Here is a 21,388-nt window from a genome sequence, read left to right on the forward strand (position 1 = left end):
GCAGAGCTGTGTTCTACTTTTGCCTAAAGGAAAGTTACAAACATCCCAGTCTGTAATTTGGAAGAAAATCCCAGATGTATATAGGCTGCTTTTTCCTGAGTTTGCAGATCATCGTTTTCTTTCCCCTCACTAATTCTGTTCCCTTCTCTCAGGGGCAGTCACATGATGGTATCTTGCCCCAGAAGCCATTTTTATCCTTATGTAGTGTTTGCACTTTGAAAGTGGTTCTTTTCTGAATGACGGGAAGCTTCGAGGTTCAAGGTCACAACTAACTTTAGCCCTGATTCCTGTTACTTAGGAGCTTATGCAAGTAAATACAAGTGGCTGTGTCTTGCCATTCTTTTTAGCAAGAAAAGATTAAAGACTAACTGACCCTACCTAACTTTTCTGCATGTTTTTATAGTATATTTAAAATCTTTCTCTGACTAGTCAATAAAATGTAATATTTCTAGCCTTTTCTCAAATCAGATTTCTGAGATATTAGAACATTTTTCTTCTTTTTTTAAATAGATTTAATTAATTAATTATTATTATTATTTTGGCTGCGTTGGGTCTTTGTTGCTGTGTGCGGGCTTTCTCTAGTTGCGGCGAGCGGGGGCTACTCTTCGTTGTGGTGCGAGGGCTTTTCATTGCGGTGGCTTCTCTTGTTGTGGAGCACGGGCTCTAGGTGCGCGGGGTTCAGTAGTTGTGGCATGCGGGCTTCAGTAGTTGTGGCTTGCAGGCTTAGTTGCTCCACGGCATATGGGATCTTCCCGGACCAGGGCTCGAACCTGTGTCCTCTACATTGGCAGGTGGATTCTTAACCACTGCGCCACCATGGAAGCCCTGTCACATATATTCTTTTTTTTTTTTTTTTTTTTTTTTTGCGGTACGCGGGCCTCTCACTGTTGTGGCCTCTCCCGTTGCGGAGCACAGGCTCCGGACGCGCAGGCTCAGCGGCCATGGCTCACGGGCCCAGCCGCTCCACGGCATGTGGGATCTTCCCGGACCGGGGCACGAACCCGTGTCCCCTGCATCGGCAGGCGGGCTCTCAACCACTGCGCCACCAGGGAAGCCCACATATATTCTTAATTACAGGCTTTTTGTATTTATTTCTTCTGTGTTAAATACATCATGAAAATAAAGATAATAAATGCTTTAAATACAAAAAGGGGAGGGGTTAAATTAGAACCTTAAATGGTCTTGATTGATTAGCTAAGTAGATAGACAAAACAAAATGAATTTTAATTGACATGAATATAGATTCACTAAATCAAAGAGAACCCACGCAGACACAAGTCAGGATTTTGCTTGAGGATGGCAAAAATACATATCTGGGATTATGGTTGCCGGAAAGTTTTGTCAGTGCAGAATGACTGTGTAAAGGTTAGCCTTGTGCTGCAACTACCATTGCTACTAATTAGCTAACTGTCGTTGTGTACTTACTGTGAGCCAGCACTGCTCTAAAGCCCTTTACATATGACCATTGACCTAGGAGAGGCAAACAGCATTATAGGACACAACAGCTAGTCTTTCCTCCCCTAGGTCAGCTGAACACCAAGCAGTAGCATAGTGGTGGCCCAACCTTCCAACCCAGATGCCATGCTCCTTGCAGCTCTACCTGTAGTGATGTTTTCACCGCAGGGAAAATTCCAGTGTCTGTGTTTGCCGAGCCTTGAGGGAACAAGAGCTGTTTCTCAGGAGAGGAATAGATGCTTATTAATGTTGCAAATAGAATAGGTAGAGGACATATTTTTTTTAATTTGAGGCAAAAACATTTAAGTTTGACTTGTATTCAGAATTGTTTTAATAATACTTATTGGAGGCCTACACATATACATAGGAAGTAGTTGTAAAAATTCTGCTTTTGGTAGGAAAATTTAACATCACTTTGATACACAGTTTTCTGGTTTGAACCTACATGCTGAATTTAGAGAACTAGAAATGTATTTTAGTGCATTTAATGAAATTATCAAGCATCCTCATTTCTTTGGAACAGATTTTTAAGAACCTTTCATGCTCTAAAACAGTGCCAATAAGATGATTTTTATATTATATTGTAAGAATCATGTGTAAAAATAACAAAAATTACTTTCCTGGTTTTTAGATGTGTGGTTTTTAACAACAGAGGAGTGGCAGGGGAGAATCTCTTGGTAAGTAAATTTAAATTAATCACAACAGCTTAATTTTTAAAAGAATCATTTCCAGTTTTATAACAAAAACATATTCCTTTATATTTAAGATAGCTTATTATGTAAACAATACAAGTTCATTGTGGAAATATATGGATAAGAAAAGAAAGGAAACCCATAATTATATGACCAGGGGAATCCCCTTAGTCTGTGTTCATCCAGATCTTATATTTAAATTTTAAAATGTAATATATTTCTATTTTTTAAATTAAGGCTTTATTTTATAACTTAACTTTTATACTTACCATATTTTAGCATCAATAAATATTTATCTACATCATTTTTAATGCAAAACATATTTTCTTTAAAAATTAACTGGTACAAAAAAATTAACCACTACAGTAATACATTTTTAATTAAGAAATTTACTGTCGTCGTGAAATGGACTGACTGCATGTTATATGCCTATTTGCCTGCCACAGTTTACATGGAGGAAATATTATTTTAAATCAGCTTTTTTTCCCTCTAACCCCTAAAGTTTTTGCTAGGATAGAAGTCCTTCCATCTCTTGGAAAATCATCACTCTATCTGATGTTAACCTGTGAGTTGGAATGAGAAATATTACACCCACTGAAATTTTCTTGAAACTTTTCAACTGTTAGTCCCTCACCACTTTCACAGGTCAAAGGCAATTCTATCAGAATAGAAAGAAACTTTTTTTCTGGGTCATTGATAGAGAATGATATTAAGACTATAAATAATTAAGTCATGATGGTAATAAAAATTTACAATCATGTCACTGTGTCAGTACATTATGAGAATTTGGGGAAAAAAAAAAGAAAAGAGCTCTTGCACTTTCCTTTATAGTAAGTTAAGTCCTGGAGAGGATCAAGAGCAACATGATTTCAAAAGCTAAAGTTATAAAGTGTTTACGGTCTCACTCAAGCGCCTCGTGAAGGTGAAGGTTCACATTTCCTTACTTAGTCCGGCCCTTTAGGAATCTTGTAGACAGGTGGTAGGTATTCTAAAGGGAAAGATTTGAACTTGTCACTCTGGCTCTGGACTAAGCAAATTGTTTTTGGGCAGCTCTTGTCTGCTGTGTGTCCTTCTAGGTGCTTCCAGGACACAAAGATGGGGAAGACATGATCTGAGGCTCTCAAGAAAATAACATGCTGCAAAGTAAAATCCATTCGGTTCCGTAAAGTGAGAGATAACGATCTGTTCATTCAGCAAAGCTGTGTTGTATGCCTACTAAATCAGGCACTGTACAAGGCGATAGAGTGAGGAGTGCACACATTATTACACAAAACTGAACCCTTACTTAGGAGCTTTAACTTAAGTTTCAGGAGATGGTCAGATACATAAAAATATACACAATACAGTGTGACCACAGGAAGATTTATTAAGGCTACAGAGCATAGAGGGAAGGAGTAACTAACTGCCCCAGGGAAGGCGGCAGAATATCGCAGTGGAGGTGAATTTGAATTGGATCTTGAAGGCTATGGTATTGAACCAGCAGAGGGGATAGAGGAGCTTTCTCAGCATGAAAAGCAAGGTATTAAAGAGCGTAGTAGCAAGTACTTATTTGTGGAGGGATAAAAATGATGATCATTTTATCTAATGTTTATTGAGTCCGTAGAATATATCATTATGTCTTTTTGTACTCGATGTTCAGCAATAGAAACAACCCGGTGATTTAGGTAAGTGTAGCCACCATCATCCCCATTTTCCAGATGAAGAAAATGAGGGACAAATAGGTTAAGAACTTGCTCTCACTGAGAAATTCAGAGCCAGGATTCAGACCCAGGTAGGCTGACTATGTGCTTATGTTCTTGACCATTATACTGTGCTCCCTCTCATTACTCAGGAAGTGATAGGAATTCTCCCAGAAGGGTAGGGCCAGATTTTGAAGAGTCATGTGTAGAATTCCAAGGAACCTAGTATTGAACCATTGACTTTTTTTTTTTAAGTTCGGTTTTATTGAGGTATAATTGACATATAAAATACCTTGGTCATGGTCATGTTTTAGAAGGAGAACCATGGCAGAAAAGTGATGGAGGGGAAGGAGGCTGGAGGCTGGGAAATCTGTTAGAAGGCAGTTATTAAAGACCTATCCAGAGTGTGAACGCAGAGGTGGGGGGGAGGAAGGGGAGAGAACAAAAATGAGGGGTATTCATGGGGCAGAAAGAATAGCATGGTGGGAAGTGAAGAGACGGGAGTCAAGGTTGGCATGTCTAGTTTTGCTGACTTGTAAAAGGCTAATACGGTGAAAGGTAATATTTGCTGAAATAGGAAATTTAGGAGAATTTACAAGCTTTTGGTGTCATCAAAATAACAAATTCAGTTTTAGATATTGAGGGTGCTTTTAGGTCATCCAGGTGGAAATTTTTCATAAACAGTTGGATGTACTAGACCGGACCTCAGAAGAGACATACAGGCTGGAGAAAGGAATGGATTATTGGTACGCAGTGGAACCAGGAGATCAGGAGTGGGTGAGATCGCTTAGGAACCATTGGTAGAGCAAAGGATAGACTCTTAGAACACAACAAATAGGAAGGAGGAGAGAAAAAGAGGAGGAGGAAGCTTGAAAAACTTTCCACACTGAGCATTTAAAGTTAATTGGAAATTTACTTTGAAAGAATGCAGCAACCCAGTAACTTTTACCCATAAACTTGCATAGATTTTAAAAAAATCTCCAAGAATACTTTTGGGAGATTTTACAAAGGGATGGTAATTAGATAAAAAAATTTTTTTTAACTTTTAAAGAGTTCACTGAGTTCTAAGTGAGAGGATAAGAGTAGCTTGATCTCTGGCATCTTATACAGTGCATCGGGTTGAATTCTGATGAACTGGTACCTCCAGCAAATATCTGTATCATAAAGGCTAATGCCATCTAACTTAAGGAAAAATAAGGATAGCAAATGACTAAAACATAATTATATCCTTTTAGAATAACTGTTTTTGAAAAGAAATTAAAGGGAGTAAATGAATTATAATTTACTATATACTTCTTGTAACCTAATGGATCACAAAAATGAGATGCCAATATTGATTATTAGAGCTAGGTTTGATATTTAGATCCCTTGATAGTCCTTCTTCTTTCTGCCTTAGAGCTATAAACAGTTACTGTTTCAGACTAGAGTAACTCTATGAGTATTCATACCTTACCTTGTTCCAGAAAGGATTTAATGTAGCTCAGACCCAGAGTAAGTAAGACCTTAGGGTAGGCATAAAAAAGGACAAAAGATGAATCAGCAAAGATCAAACAGGAAGGAACCGATTCTAACTGAAATTAACCCAAAAGAGCTAGTAAAGGTTAAATGGAATTTAGGGTAAGCAGTTCTCCTAGGAGTGGAAGAAATGCAAAAGTAAAAGATTTGCTGAAATATGTTGGTGATATACTTAGAATTTATAGGGATTACTATGGCTCCTGCAGAGCAGAATAAGAAAGTAGAAAATTTCCACCACCACATTGTCCTTATTTCCAATTAGTCATTGCAGGATTGAGAGAAAGCCAGAAGCCTTGCTCACTAGGAAATGAGAAGCCTGCATGTTGCCCTTTCTGGGGCTCTGAGCTGTAGAAGACAGAGAGTCCTAGTCTCAGTAGACTGATCCTCAGATACTCCTGCAGGGTTCTTGGAGCCCTCGAAGTAGACGGTGCTTTTTTTTTTTTTAATATTAATTTGGTTGCACTGGGTCTTAGTTGCGGCAGGCGGGCTCCTTAGTTGTGGCACATGGGCTCCCTAGTTGTGGCTCACCATCTCCTTAGTCGTGGCATGCGAACTCTTAGTTGCAGCATGCATGTGGGATCTAGTTTCCTGACCAGGGATCAAACCTAGTCCCCCTGCATTGGGTGTGTGGAGTCTTAACCACTGAGCCACCAGGGAAGTCCCAATGGTACCTTTTCTTGCTCTCTGCAGATTGGTTTTCAAGACCAGGAATCCAAGTTATCCACAAACTCCCTAATATTAATGATTACTTTGTGAACTGTCATGTTTCCAGCTTAGTTTAGGAATGATAATCTACAAAGAACTCAGCCAAACCTGAGTTTGTTGAACGCTACACAAGGGTCCCTCTCCTTTTGTTTATAGGATCATGCAGACTTCTATGTCCCTAAACCCAACCAGAAAACTCTCCTAGCCACTTTGGAAAATACTCTGGCAGTTTCTCAAAAACTTAACATTGAGTTGCCGTATGATGCAGTAATTCCACTCCTAGGTATATACCCGACAAATGAAAATATATGTTCATACAATAACTTGTACACACTTACTTGTAGCATCATTATTCATAATAACCAAAAGATGGAAGGAATCAGGATGTCCATTAATGGACAAATGGATAAATAAAATGTAGTACAGCCATGCCATGGAATGTTTTTCAGCATTTTAAATGGAATAAAGTACTGACACATGCTACAATACGGATGAACCTTGAGAACATTATGCTAAGTGAAAGAGACCAGACAAAAGCTCACATATTGTGTAATTTCATTTGTACGAAATATTCTGAATAGGCAAATCTGTAGAGATGGGAAGAAAGATTAGTTGTTGCCTCGGGCGGAGGGAGGTGGGGTGACTGACTGCTAATGGTGGAAGGTTTCTTTTGGGGGTGATGAAAATGTTCTAAAATTGTGATAGTTGTACAACTCTGAATATACTAAAACACACACACACACACACACACACACACACACACACACACACTGAATTGTATATCTTAAATGGGTGAATTGTATGCTATGTGAATCATGTCTCATAAAGCTGTTAAAAAGAAAAGCCTCCATCAGGTACTTTCCCATTCAAGTTAGAGCTGGTGAGGGGTCGGGGTGGGGGGGCAACAGTGGAGCAGAAGCCAGAAAATACTTTAAAGCGGTGCTGCTCCAAATGCGGTTTGTCAGCCAACTTTCACTTCTCAAACTATCTGACACAATCCCTGACAGTATGAGGGGCTGCGAGAGAACGTAAGCCGACTTCGGCTCTGAGCACGCTGCTGAGGTGAGCGGATTATTTTTTTTCTCACAGAAACACTCTCTTGGTGAGAGAAGCAGCGTGCTGATTTATATTCTGATGCCAGCCCCTTATCTCACCCTGGACTGGCACTTTAAGTAGCTCTGCTTCAGGGATCCTCTAATCCTGAAAACCTCATTTAGTAGATGAGGACACCGCTGGAGAAGTGGGGTGACAGGCTTGACGTCATAAAGCTGATTAGTGGTCTTAGGACATGAACTTAGACTGTCCAATGTCTTTACGTTGCAGCTCTGGCTTTAAGTCAAGTCAGGCGGAAAAGAGGGTAGAGATAAAGAGGGTTTTCAAAGAGAGGGACCTTGCCTCAATCTCCAATGCCTCGGGTGGTTATTTAAGGACTCAGATCTTGAGAAATCTGCTCTTGTTTCCTACTGAGCTTTTCCACCTCGGAAGCTAATGGGGTAGGAGGGATGTAGGGCTCTTTCCCCTCCTGGGCCCTGTTTTCTGAAGGGGACATTCACAAGGGATTAAGGACTGTAATGGTCTGAGGGAGGAGGGGCATATAGCACATGGCCAGCCAAAGCACAGTTCAGTTGTCAGACTTTCACCTTCAGGCACTGCCTTTCCCACACAGTATCTTCTTACTGAACCCCACTGTGTCCCACCCAAGTCTGCCCTTTCCTGAATGCTCCCCCAGATAACCTCTCCCTCCTCCCTCTACCCATCAGAACAACCCAGGAAGGTTGTAAGCCAGATGTGGATATGAATTCATTGAATCGTACAGAATTTTCTTCTAACACTGATAAGTCCAGTTCAGTAATATCAACTGCTGTAAGTGGTGGGTATGCAAAAGATTGTGCAATTCTCTATATTTAAACAATTTTTAAATAAAAAGAATGTTTAAGTAAATAAAGAATTTTAGGAATAGTATATTTTTTAGGAATAACAATAATAATTTTAGGAATAGCAACAGTGTAATAGCTAGCTACCATTCATCGAAGGCTTCAGCTGTGCCAGGTGTTCCTTTATGCCATGAGATGTTTAGCAATACTTCTCTGTGCACTGCAGGGAATCCCCATAGCACTAGACTTCCCTCTTCCCAAGTGACTCTAGGTAGGTTTTGTCATTCTTGTCAGTGCAGCCTCCTCCTCTCTTGGCTCAGGTCTCACCCTGTTTCTTTATTCTCTTCGAGCAGTTGGTTCTCAGCCCTGCCTGCACAGTAAAAGCCTCTGGGAAGCTTTGAAAAAGTACTGATCCCTGGATGCCATCCCCCAAAGATTCTGATTCATTTGGCCTGGGCTGGAGTCCAGGTGCCTGTGTTTGTCCTAAAACTCCCCTGTGAGTCTAGTCTGCAGGCAGGGCTGAGGTGGTGGGTAGTCCCAGGCTTCCTAGGACCCTGGCCTGAGAACTCCTGCCTGCCTGGCTGACAGGCTCTAAGCCACTAACAGACTGTGTTCATTTATCAGTGTCGCTTTGTAGCATGACTGCATAAGCATGCGCCATGGCTATCCAGAATGTTAGCAGGAACACGGCATATAGGCTATCTTGGCCCCAGCATTGGCCAGGATATTTCTTGGGGCCCTTTGTTTTGTGGTTGGTTACTTTAAATAATTAACAAATTCTCAGGCAGATTTGGATACCTGGTCATTTTATATGCCTATCAATGTAGGCGAAATGATTATTCATTAAAGTGCTGGTTTTATTTACGTATGCACATACATTTGTTTTCTCTGACTCTTTGTTTAACAAACTCAGTTTCCAAAAATAAGATCAATTTTTCTAAGAATGATTTGGGTAGCTCATTAGGTACTGGACTGGGAGTGGGTGGAATGAAAGCAAAACAACACAACAACAAAAACACACTGTAGAGAGCGGTTAAAAAGCATAATTCGCCCTATTATAAAAGTATTATTCCTTTTGGGGTAGCCTACATTCACACAAGAATCACAGAGTTCATGTAAGCAGCATCTTATCAAATATTTGAGTACAGATCGTTAAATACTAGAGAGAAGACTGTAAAATGAAATATTGTAAGCTCTTGATGTTTATCAAGACATTACAATAAAGTAAATGTGAAATTTAAGTGATTTTTAAAAAGACATTTGTGTGCCTTTTTCAGTTTTATTTTTTTCTGGACAGAAAACTGAAATCTTTTTACGAGCTGGCCTTCTTCAGTATTGGATGTGTGGCAGGTATTGAGAGAAGGGTCCTGGGTTATGGCTTTTTCTGCCGATTAGCAAATTAATCTGCTCCCAGAATAGCTAGGGAAAGTCAGGCTACCTGATTAACAGGGTGAATTTTAATTTGTTTCTATACCCTCCCAAAAAATTTTTAACGAAATTTGCATTTTAAAACAAATGACTTCTAAATCAGGACAAGAAAATTCTCTTTCAGAATAAGGAGAAACCGGTTTGTCTACGTTTTGGAAGTTGATTAAGGATAAATTAGATGTAGTTCATAGATAAATATAAAATATATGCTTTATTCTTTTCTCACTTATTATGTATAATTAGAATTAATTTTACTTCATCATTCTCTTCCATGCTTTTTAAAAAGTAACCTCTAAAAAGCCATTTAACAAATTACTCTTGTTTCTCTCTGATTGCAGTTGCAGTTGAACAGTTTGAACAATCTTGGTTTGTAATTATTGTCAAATTATTCTAACATAAAATATTGGGTTGGTCAAAAAGTTCGTTCGGGCTTGTCTGTTACATCTTATGGAAAAAGAAGAATGAACTTTTTGGCCAACCCATTATTTATGCCCAAACGTCTGCTGAAGGTTACCTATCCTTTAGATTTTCTGCATTTTTCAAGAATACCTTTCCCGTCCTTTTCTCACTCTAAAAGGAGCTTTCATCACCCAGCTGAATCCTGCCAGGTCTTCCTTCCTCCCTTTAGGGATTAGATGCGGCTTACTTTACCTCTGTTCTGGAAGTATGAAATAAGAGGATAGTTGCTGGTGGTATTAGCAGCCCTAGCAACTGAGAATTAACTAACATTATTTTTAATCTAAAAAGATGCTATAGGGGCTTCCCTGGTGGCGCAGTGGTTAAGAATCCGCCTGCCAATGCAGGGGACGTGGGTTCAATCCCTGGTCCAGGAAGATCCCACATGCCACAGAGCAACTAAGCCCGTGCACCACAACTACTGAGCCCGAGCGCCACAACTACTGAACCCCACGCGCCTAGAGCCCGTGCTCCGCAACGAGAGGAGCCACCGCAATGAGAAGCCCGCACACCACAATGAAGAGTAGCCCCCATTCACCGCAACTAGAGAAATCCCGTGCGCAGCTACGAAGACCCCAATGCAGCCAATAAAATGAAATGAAATGAAATAAAAAGATGCTATAAAGTTATGTCTTCAAACCTGAGGAAAATTTCTGCCAGGCCTACCAATTCAATGTATTACCCCCATAAGTGTCTTTGCTGTGTATCCTAGGTGAATTCTTCCTTTAATGGGACTCAAGTCCTATGAAGAAAGAAGGCATATGATGTTCCCTGTTGGAGCCCATCAAGTAGCAAGAGGTTGTGTGGTATAACCATGTAGGTTTGCATATCAGAAGTTACTAATCAGGTCATCTCACTTTCAATCCTGTGTGTTTCCATTCAATTCAACAAGTATTTATTGACTGTGTAGAGGTGAGCAAGATAGTAATAGAGAGAGCCTCACATATAGATAGTAAGGGCAGGGAGCAGGCTGGCCAGGACAAGTAGGGGTAGAATTGGGAAAGGCTGTGAGTTCCTGGAGAACAGGGGCCAAGTCTGACCTTTTGTCTGACATTTATTCAATTTTTTCAAGGCATGATTTCAGCAGGCAGAGTTGACTGTGAAGGCCGCTTGGCAGATGAAGTTTACACAGGTGGCAAGGATATTAAGAGACTTAGCAGGCAAGAGAACAGCAGTGTCCCATGGACCAGAATCCATACATATGGAGGACTAGTAAAACGCAGAGCTGGAAAGGTTACTTGGCATATTGTGAAGGGCCTTAGCAGAGGACTTTGGATTTAATTCAGTCAACAATGGAAAGCTAATGAAGAATTTTAATCAGAAACACTGTCATGATTAGAGCTGGAAGTGTTCTTCAGGAAGATTAATCTCACGTTGAATGGGATGTATGATTATGGATGGTGATTAGGAAAGGCTGGCAGTTAACTAGTTCAGAGGTTATCACCTGGTAGTCCAGGTGAGCGGTACAAAGGCCTGGGAGCAAAGACAGCTGGCGCCACCCCCTTTCCACAGCTTTTTCCCTTTGGTGCTTACCATTCCCATCTTGCCTACCTGATGGCTTCCCACTGCAAGCACCCCCATCTCTTTGACTGGGGGCCTTCTCTAGCCATGGAAGCCTGCTGAGCCTCTGCTCAGGGCCGACCAGAGTGCCAGGGAGTTAACATCCTCCAGGAGCTGCCTTCAACCAGTGGCTGAAGCGAACTGGTGGGCAAAAAACCCAGCTCCCTTGCCACTTGGTTGGGATAATTTTGAGCCTTGTTCTATAGTCTCCCAAAATGCCCCAAGGGGATTGAGTCCCAGTGGTCCACAGCCACAAACAGCTGGGTAACATTCTTTACTGGCTTCCTACTCTTTCTGACTCACACTCACTCACCACTCCCCTACTCCCCATTCCCCCTATCACCTTCTAAATGAACTGTTTGCACTCACATCCTTGTCCCTGGGGCCTTCTGAGAGAATCTAACGAACCAGGGCCTTTACTAGAGTGGAAAAAAGGGCTCGCCTGTGTTTCCTGAAAAGATTCTGGGGAGGAAGAAGCTACAAGTCTTGGAAGTTTATTGGCTATGGGTTAAGGGAGAGGAAGAAGGCAGTGTCACCTACAGTTTTAACTAAGAAAATGTAGATGTCATTTATAGAAAAATGGGAAGTTAGGAGAAGCATTAGGAGTTTTCATGAAGAGATAAAAGAGTTTACTTTGGGACATTTTGAGTTTGAAGTACTGACAGAACATTACTTCTAGAACTTGGGAATTTGCATCTGGAGCCCAGGAAGAAGGAAGAGACTGGAGACTCAGGTTTAGTCGCTGCTTAGAGGTGGTTGATGAAGCTCTGAAGGTAGACCAGACCTCCAGGAATTGGGTATTGACCAGAGAATGAGCAGATGCAGGCCTACGACAAAACTTATGGAAATGAATTCTCATATTTGGGGTTGTGGGGAGAATGACAGGAAATGGAAAGCCAGCAGCAGGATGAGAACAGGACGAAGCCATCACGGAAGCTAAGGGAGCGGCCGGCAGGCGGCAGATCGTGCCGGAGAGGCTCTAGATGCGCTGAGTTTCAGAGTTCTGGCAGCTTTGATCCACACTGGCATTATCAGTTCCCAACTTAATGTAATCCACTGGGAGAAAAACATTTAGGGAAAAATAAGCTCCTGTGTCTGAGCGTACCAGATATTGATTTGCTTACTAAATATCTCATGGAACCCTAGTGCTTTACAAGAAGTAGTTTACTTGTTACAAACATAAACTCCAAGCTCTGCTACTCTGTGACCTTTGGCAAATTACTCAACCTTGCCGAACCTCAGTTTCCCCACTTGTAAATAAGGAACGAGGTGCTATTTCTGGTCCTTCCTGGAACTAAAATTCTCTGATCCTAATAATTTTCCATAGGCCATTTTTCTCATACCCTAACTGTGTGTATGTACATACATGTACACACATACTTCACTTGAAGCCTGCATAACAAGAGTATGTGTTGGTGATTATTTATAAATAATACAGAAATTTAAAAACTATGCAGTGTGAATAAACTCACGTGTAGTAAAAATGCCAAGTAGGGATGATCTTTTTCACCGGAATCCTTGTGACAAATTCTGCAGTCACTATGAATGAGACTGGTAGTAGATATTATTCTGTTTAGATTTTACATTGAATTTGTGCCCCTCAAATGCATTTAATCACAAAGTATTTTTGGAAGTATCTCAGCTTCGTCACTTACTAGCTGTTCAGGAGTTTACAGGAGTTGCTTAACCTCTCTAAACTCAGTTTTCTATTAAAAACTCAGTTTCCTAAATATAATAATAGGACCTTCCTCAGGGTTTTGTGGACACAAATTTAATCATTCAGTAAATGTTAGCCATTGTAAGTACCATCAGGTTAACATTTGTCTTTTGGTGAGCTTTATATTTGCAGATCTCAGAAAGATGGTAGTAGGCAATAGGAGTATTTTAGCCTTGAGTTTAGGTGGAGGCGTCAGTGAAAATTGTAATTTTCTCAGACTACTCATTAGTAATTGAATGATGGGTGGCACATAACCTTCCAATCATAGTTTACTGGAATATTACAATCAGGGTGGTACACATAACTTGTTTCGGTATTTTTACTAGGGTAATAAAAGGGTTATCAGATTTCTCTCTGTTATTAAATTTCTGGTTATTTTATCTCACATATACTTTATTCATATATACACTCTCACATACATTGTACAGACAGGATTGCCCTCTGCTCCCAGATCTCAAATAAAGCATCTGTGAAGCTTTTCTGCTAGAAACAGAGCCCTTATTAATGAAATTCACATGAAAACCATTTGTTTTAATGCATTATGTATTGAGACATAATCAGCTTTACATATTTTAACATTTTAAGTGTCTGTTTTCAGTGTAGCACAGCTGGGGTTATATGGAAATATTATTGAAAAAGAAAATATTTAATTAATAAAGCACACTGGATGTTGCTTTATCTAGAGTGAAGGCAGTGCCAGAAAATCACACTCCTTCATTGGTAGACAGCACTCAAGATAGAGAAAACAGCTCCCCAGTAAGAAAGGAGTCACAATTTAAATTTTTTGTGGTATTGTTGGAAAGCCTTTTCTGGTTGCTTGATTGTGTTTTTTAATAAGAATTACTTTGGCTTTGGCTTTGTCAGGCATAAGTTGTTGTTTTTTTCCTATAAAAAGGTGTGATTCTCCACTTTTTCTGCCTAAATTGACTCTGTTCTTGTTTAGTTAGAGACACATTTGAGTGGAGTACTGCATATCTGTTTAATTTGAGGTATTTGTATTGGTCTTGCCCCATTTTCGTCCAGGGTTTCTTGCATGATCAGAGTCTTTTGTTAGTGCCATCTCAAATAACACTGACCCTAAATGGCATATATGTGTACTGCAAGACAGGAAAATGATAAATTATTATGACTCATAGTATGTGCAAACAAAGGTCATTTTCTCGTATTTATGACTTCTTGCTCTTTTTTACAAGTCTGCATTATACAAATGATGAACCTCCTGATTATAATTTTTGTGCTTTACCTGTCATTGCTTGCAGACGCCAAGGACTTACTGTTGTGCGAACACTGAAGACTTGGAGACGGTCATTCAGCATGTTCACAGTCTGTACCCTTCTGCTCCATTCCTGGCAGCAGGAGTTTCAATGGGAGGGTAAGGTTTTTCCTTTCTAAAATGTCCAAAAGGGAAGTGGTGCTAGCGACTGCCTCTTTCAGACGACTGTAAGCTGCATGGGCATTTAAATGTTTAATTATTTTTATCATATTTCTCCACATGTGGCTGAATGGATGAAGGAATTAATTCAGGTAAATTTTAATATTTTCCTTGACTACTGGTCTCTGTGGTGAGAAGTATACAAGTACCTCCTCGGGGTGCTTAGGGTTTTGTGAGCCCGAAGGCTTGTCCGAACCCCATGGAGTTGATTTCTATCACTGGGTGGTAGCCACGTTGACCTTCAGATTCCCTGATGTATTCCCAGCCATCACTGCCACCATGTTCTCCAGGACCATTCAGGAAGCTGAACTTGTACCATGACTTTCATCACTCCAGTTGTAGAAATAATTATTATTGCTCTCTCCAACTGAAGAGGCCTTCAAAACAGTTTTTCCCCAGGTGGTGTTTTTCTTGTTTGTTTTGTCTTGTTTAGTTTTGTTGCTGGGCAAATGGACCTTCCCTAGAATGCTCTCCTAGAAACTGTGAAATGCTGTTTGTAACCCCCTACTCCAGCTGCTATTTTAAGCAAATGAATATTTTAATTGGTGCTGCTTGCACAGGGGCTTTTTTGGACCTTCTATGCCATGTATATATTTATATTTTATATTTTTATACTTAGGCTTATTGCTACTAATAATTGTTTAATCTTTTTGTTGTAGTAATAGTGAGCTTAATACAATCCAAAATTTTTATTATATGGCATTTTGCTATGCTTAGATTACCTAAAGCATTGTCCAAAATCAACAAACACGAGATAGAAAATGCTGTATTTTTCTTAATTTTGTAATTGATTTATCTGTCATTTCAGTTTTTAGAACATTTTAGGAGCATGTTTACTTGAAAATGAACAGCTTTACAAATGATAGGCTCTAAAATATCGGCTCTAACAACAGCTTTTTAGATTCTGATAAACATAAAACTAAGAAGAAAAGAATACGTTTCTTACATTAGCATGGAAGGTCTGACTTGACCTACTAAAGGAAGAAATCTGAATCACTGCAGAAAACCCAGGCAGAATCTGTGAATTGTGCTTAAAGGAAAGGATTTCACTTCTCTTTCCCTTGCCCCATAATGAGAACCTTAAAGGACAAGGTGCCCAGCTGAACTTTCTTCCTTTAATCATATAAATTCTTTACTTTTTTAAAAGCCAGACCTTACATAAACAGGCCCAGATTCTCTGTTCAGAGGTTCCTGGGAAATGCCTATTCTTGTCGAACTGAAGCCTCAGTGCGAACTTGACCGCTAGCCTCTGCAGCTTGTTGAATATTAATGTCTTGTAAATGGTTCAAAGGAAGTACCCCTTCTAGTTGCCTAGCACTGTGACATGTTCCCAAGTGGGTTTACCACTCGGGGATGTGTTTTACAGCTTGACACATTTTTCTTTTTGGAGATGTAGCAGACAGAAGTGTCTGTCAAAGATCCTTATGCCCAGGCTGGGTAATCTCCAAGCCTGTGATGCCTGGGGCCAAGTAAGGGTTTTAAGACAGAACTAAGTCTAGCCAAGGAATCCACGCTGCTCTAGACTCAGTCTGATTCCAATCTCCCAATGAGTTGGTAAACTAGCTTCAAAAATGTATAGAAATTCTCAAATATATATAAAAGTAAGAAGAGTATAATGACGCCTCATATATACTCATCACCCAGCTTCATAACTATCAACTCAAGGATAATCTTGTCAGTAGTACCACCCCCCCATTCCCTCTCAACTCTGATTATTTTAAAATAAATTTTAGACATCATTTATAAAGATTTCTGTAGGTATCTCTAACAGGTAGAGTCTCTTAAACAACAATAACAACCCATCACAATACTTGATTACATTTGAACAAAACTAACAATAAGGGGTTTCCCTGGTGGCGCTAGTGGTTGAGAGTCCGCCTGCCGATGCAGGGGACTCGGGTTCGTGCCCCGGTGCGGGAGGATCCCACATGCCGCGGAGCGGCTGGGCCCGTGAGCCATGGCCGTTGAGCCTGCGCGTCCGGAGCCTGTGCTCTGCAGCGGGAGAGGCCACAACAGTGAGAGGCCCGTGTACCGCAAGAAAACAAACAAACAAACAAAACTAACAATAATTCCTAAATATCATCAAATATTCAGTCAGTGTTTCATTTCCCCATCAGTCTGTTGGCTGGTTTTTACAGTTTGTTTGAGGCAGCAGATAGCTAAAGTCCACATATTGAGATTGATATGTCTCTTAAATCTCTTAATCCATGGGTTATCTTTTCTCTCTCTCTCTCTCTCTTTTTTTTTTTTTTGTGAAAATGGAGTCTTTTTCTTGCCAAAGTAAGACAGCTTTTTGGGGGGTAATGTCTTGCCATTATTTTACTCCTGAGTAATAACTAAGAAGCATCCCCACCTACTCGGTCATAGCTATTCCTTGTCCTCCCTACTCCTGAGGTTCACTTCCAACCCTTTCAATTTGCCTATTACATCAGACTCATAAATCTCTGACCTCCAGCCAAAGAATAGGGCCACCAAAACTAGGACCCTAGAATGACCCTTTTGCAGGAGAGTAAGCATTATCTTCTAAATAGCTTAGTGAACCACAGTACTATAAACCAGGAATACAGTCATTAATGAAGAGTTGTTTTCAAGAATGAAATCTCCAGCCTGAGGTCTCAGCCCTGGATCAGAAAATCACTGAAGTAGTTTCTGACACTAAGGAAATGCTGAAGCTGTTGGCCTTTGGCAGTCTGTCTAACCTACAGTCACTCAGCCTACAGTTGGGATGAATTTTAAAACACCACATGGAGCCATGTGAATCTTTCTGCTGTGCTGTCATATTTTCAGTAAACCTTGGACAACAGCAACGAAAACAACAACAAAAACCATGAAAACTCCATTTTTAATCTAAAAATCTCATCACATTCACTCTGTAAATGGATTTTTTTCCATTTGGGCTGTATAAAAAGAATTAGAGAATTTTTACTCATTTGTCCTATTTCAGAACCTGGGCAATTGGAGAAATAAAGAATGGAAAATATGAGAAACAGAATTTAGGCTATCATCTTTTCTCTTAGTTGGCAATGTCAAACTTCGATTTCTGACATTACTGCAGGTTAAACTCCATTCTTGTCCCTCTTACCAAAATAGAACTAGAGTAGAATCAGGAAGATTGATAAAACGAAAGGAAAATATGTGATAGGAGATAAGGACAAATAGCAAGAGGGAGTAGGGAGAGAAAACAAGTGACTTTAGGGGCCAACTGCTCTGCCACAATTCAGAAAGTCTAACTCTAGATGAGGGAGCCCTTACAAACTTGCTGTAGGGTACAAGGATGCAAAGGCAACCGGAATGGCCACCGAGACCAATTACTCAGAATCTCTGAAGGTGAGACCCAGACGTCGATAATAGTTTTAAAAACGCCACAGGTGATTCCAACATGCAGCCACATTTGAAAACCACTCCTTCTGTGATCTTTCATCTATGCCAAGCCTTGGCAAACCACAGCCTGGAGGCCAAATCTGGCCGGCTGTCTGGTTTTGTACAGTGCAAGAGCTAAGAGTGGTTATTATATTTTTTTAATGGTTGGAAAAATCAAAACTATTTCATGACATGTGAAAAGTATATGAAATTTCAATTTCAATATCCACATCTAATGTTTTATTGAAACATGGCCATATCCATTTATTCACGTATTGTCTATGGTTGCTTTCAAATTATAATCACAAGGTAGTTGCAACTGAGATTGTAGGGCCACCAAAGCCCAAAACATTTACTTTGTGATCCTCTATAGAAAAAGTTTGCCTGAAACACCCCCATGTATTAAATTAAACACTCAACTGGAGGCTGGGGCCCAGGGAATTGCAAATTTTTAATAAATCCCCAATGTCATTTTGAAAACAACAAAAAGAAAAACCACTCTTACGGTGGCTTTTTCTTATGTTTTACTTCATAGAACGGTACACATGTAAGTAACAACTGTATGCTTTGTCCCATTCTGAATATAGCTGACTGCAAGATAAATAAATAGGTGAATGTAAGGAAAGAATAGAGATACTTGCATGGTTTTCCAAGATAAAGGACTTGGACACTGGTTTATATTTTTCTTCTCCATAGTTAAAGTCCACAATTAGAAATGGGATGTCTTGAGAGAGACAACAAATTCATCATTTGAGTTTTCTGTCTTTCCTCATTTTAGAATGCTGCTTTTAAATTACCTTGGCAAAATGGGGCCAAAAACTCCTTTGAAGGCAGCTGCAACTTTTTCAGTTGGTTGGAATACTTTTGCTTGCTCGGAGTCATTGGAGAAACCACTGAACTGGCTGCTTTTTAATTACTACTTGACAACTTGCCTCCAGTCTTCCATTAATAAGTGAGTCATCTTTAACACCTGATGTCTGCAAACTCTTTGGATTATGTGTTTTCAAGCATAACACTGCTAATATATGTATATTTATGTTTGCATTATATGCATTTACTACTGTACCAAAATATTCTTTCTATTGTCAATATATACAAAAATAAAAAGATTTTAAGTATAAGCTAAAAATACAGATAAAAGCTCTGTTTTCTTTCTGTACCCCAGTGGATTACCTTGTACAACCTCTAGGCTCTGTGCCCCACTTGGAATATCACCATTTCATCACTGTTCTAAATTATTCTAAAAGAATGAAAACATTAGTCTCAAATGTGTTGAATAACATTATGGGCTATTTCCCTGGATTTTCTACTTGTTGCTAATCTTATTAGTACCTAATTCTCCCCTAGGTAGTAAGTAATAAGTGTTTTTAGAGACGAATAATATGATTTCTAAGCATCTGTTATGAACATAGTATGTTTTAGTGGCTTAGGAGAATGCTTCTAAAATATGGATATTCTCAGCCCCTACAGTTCTTAACATTACCAAAATATTATCTTTGCATTAGTTTTTCTGAAATTGTTTAGGTATCTTCTAACAGTTAAACAGTGTGGCAACAAAGAACATGGGATGTTTCTGTTTATTTTTTGATAACTGTTACCATGCATTTTTAAGTGAATTGACAAATTTAAACTCTAAATAAAAAGTACAGTTAATTTGTGCATAACTTAACTGAAAACCGTAGTTACCCCGAAAGTTGACATTAGACACTGCATTAAACTTAACCTATTTTGGGGAGTTCTCTGGTGGCCTAGTGGTTAGGATTCTAGGCTGTCACTGCCGTGGCCCAGGTTCAATCCCTGGTTGGGGAACTGAGATCCCGCAAGCCATGTGGCATGGCCAAAAATTAAAAAAAAAAAAAAAAAAGAAAGAACAATGTACATTCCTTAATTAAAAAGTACTTTATTAAAAAAAACTTAACCTATTTGTTACATTACAGATGTTGACTATAAAATACTGCTAAAAATACTACAGAATCGTATTTTTATTCATGGTCACTGAAATGGGGGACAGTAGCAAGAAAAAGGAAGAGAATGATTTGAATTAAAATATAGGTTATACAAGAAAAATAACCAACATTTAAAAATAAGTATACAACCTAGATGGGTGGGATGGGGGGCTGTGGGAGGGAGGTCCAAGAGGGAGAGGATATATGTATACATATAGCTGATTCACCTTGGTGTACAGCAGAAACTAACATTGTAAAGCAATTATACTCCAATAAAAAAATTTAAGTATACAAAAATATAAATTCTAATTTTCAATATAGCAATTTAAAAAATAAGATAAATCTTCAGTTGATTTACCCAGTTGAAAGCTTCTGGCTTAAGTGAGGCCTTTTTGGCCAAACTGGCTTAATAGCATTGGTGTGTAGGTACAATTTGTTATGAAACAACACTTTCATTTATTATTGTTATTTTGTTTATTATTACTGGTTCCTTCTTCCTCAATTAAGAAAAAGTACTTTATAAAATGTCTTCATGTACTTCAAATACTGTATGATATCACTTATGTGTAGAATCTAAAAATTACAACAAACTAGAACAAAAAAGAAGCAGACTCACAGAGAACGAACTAGTGGTTACCAGCGGGGAGAGGGAAGTGGGGGAGGGGCAATATAGAGGTAGGGGATTTTTAAAAAGGAGATATAATATAATAAAATCATGTATGTGAAACTTTTGAAAATTGTAAAGCACTATAGAATTTAAAGAATCATTCAATAAAAAAAATAAACTTTACAAAAAGTCTTCAGGACAAATATCAGTGTATTCCTGTCATGTCTAATTAAGTATTTATTGAGTAACAACTTTATTCCCTGTTCTAAGTTACTTATCATTATGTATTTTAGGTATGTTTGAGATGGGAATGACCTTAATTTTTTACTTTTGAAATTCTTTTTTTCCAGGCACCGGCATATGTTTGTAAAACAAATTGACATGGATCATGTCATGAAGGTAGGAGAGAAACTTTATGTAATACGTTTATTTCCTTTTTTGATTCCAAGAATAAATATAATCGGTTTTTGTTTTTCAGGCTAAATCCATAAGAGAATTTGATAAGCGATTCACTTCAGTCATGTTTGGCTACCGAACAATTGACGATTATTATACTGATGCCAGTCCAAATCGTAGACTGAAATCAGTAGGGATTCCAGTGTTGTGTCTGAATTCTGTGGATGATGTTTTTTCACCCAGTCATGGTAAACTTAACATTTTTGTATACATTTTGACATGAATTAACTGTTTTAAAATATTTTAGGAAAGGCTTCCCTGGTGGCGCAGTGGTTGAGAGTCCGCCTGCCGATGCAGGAGACACGGGTTCGTGCCCCGGTCCGGGAAGATCCCACATGCCGAGGAGATCCCACATGCCGCGGAGCGGCTGCGCCCGTGAGCCATGGCCGCTGAGCCTGCGCGTCCGGAGCCTGTGCTCCGCGACGGGAGAGGCCACAGCAGTGAGAGGCCCGCGTACCGCAAACAAAAAACCAAAACCAAAAAAATATATATATATATATTTTTTT

The 21,388-nt window shown here is 39.3% G+C and overlaps 1 protein-coding gene across 2 annotated transcripts in view; it reads left to right on the forward strand.

Moving 5' to 3' along the window:
- Positions 1 to 21,388, forward strand: part of ABHD3 (abhydrolase domain containing 3, phospholipase) — a 38,162-nt gene that overhangs the window by 12,836 nt on the left and 3,938 nt on the right. The window contains exons 4-8 of one of the 2 annotated variants that reach the window (XM_032603712.1): positions 2,087 to 2,132; positions 14,341 to 14,453; positions 18,652 to 18,825; positions 20,777 to 20,825; positions 20,905 to 21,070. In XM_032603712.1, the coding sequence (XP_032459603.1) occupies positions 2,087 to 2,132; positions 14,341 to 14,453; positions 18,652 to 18,825; positions 20,777 to 20,825; positions 20,905 to 21,070 (548 nt within the window). The remainder of the gene's footprint in view (positions 1 to 2,086; positions 2,133 to 14,340; positions 14,454 to 18,651; positions 18,826 to 20,776; positions 20,826 to 20,904; positions 21,071 to 21,388) is intronic. The other variant, XM_032603713.1, reaches the window with a different exon arrangement.

This window comes from Phocoena sinus, chromosome 14 (genome assembly GCF_008692025.1).
Source record: "Phocoena sinus isolate mPhoSin1 chromosome 14, mPhoSin1.pri, whole genome shotgun sequence".
Taxonomy (NCBI): domain Eukaryota; kingdom Metazoa; phylum Chordata; class Mammalia; order Artiodactyla; family Phocoenidae; genus Phocoena; species Phocoena sinus.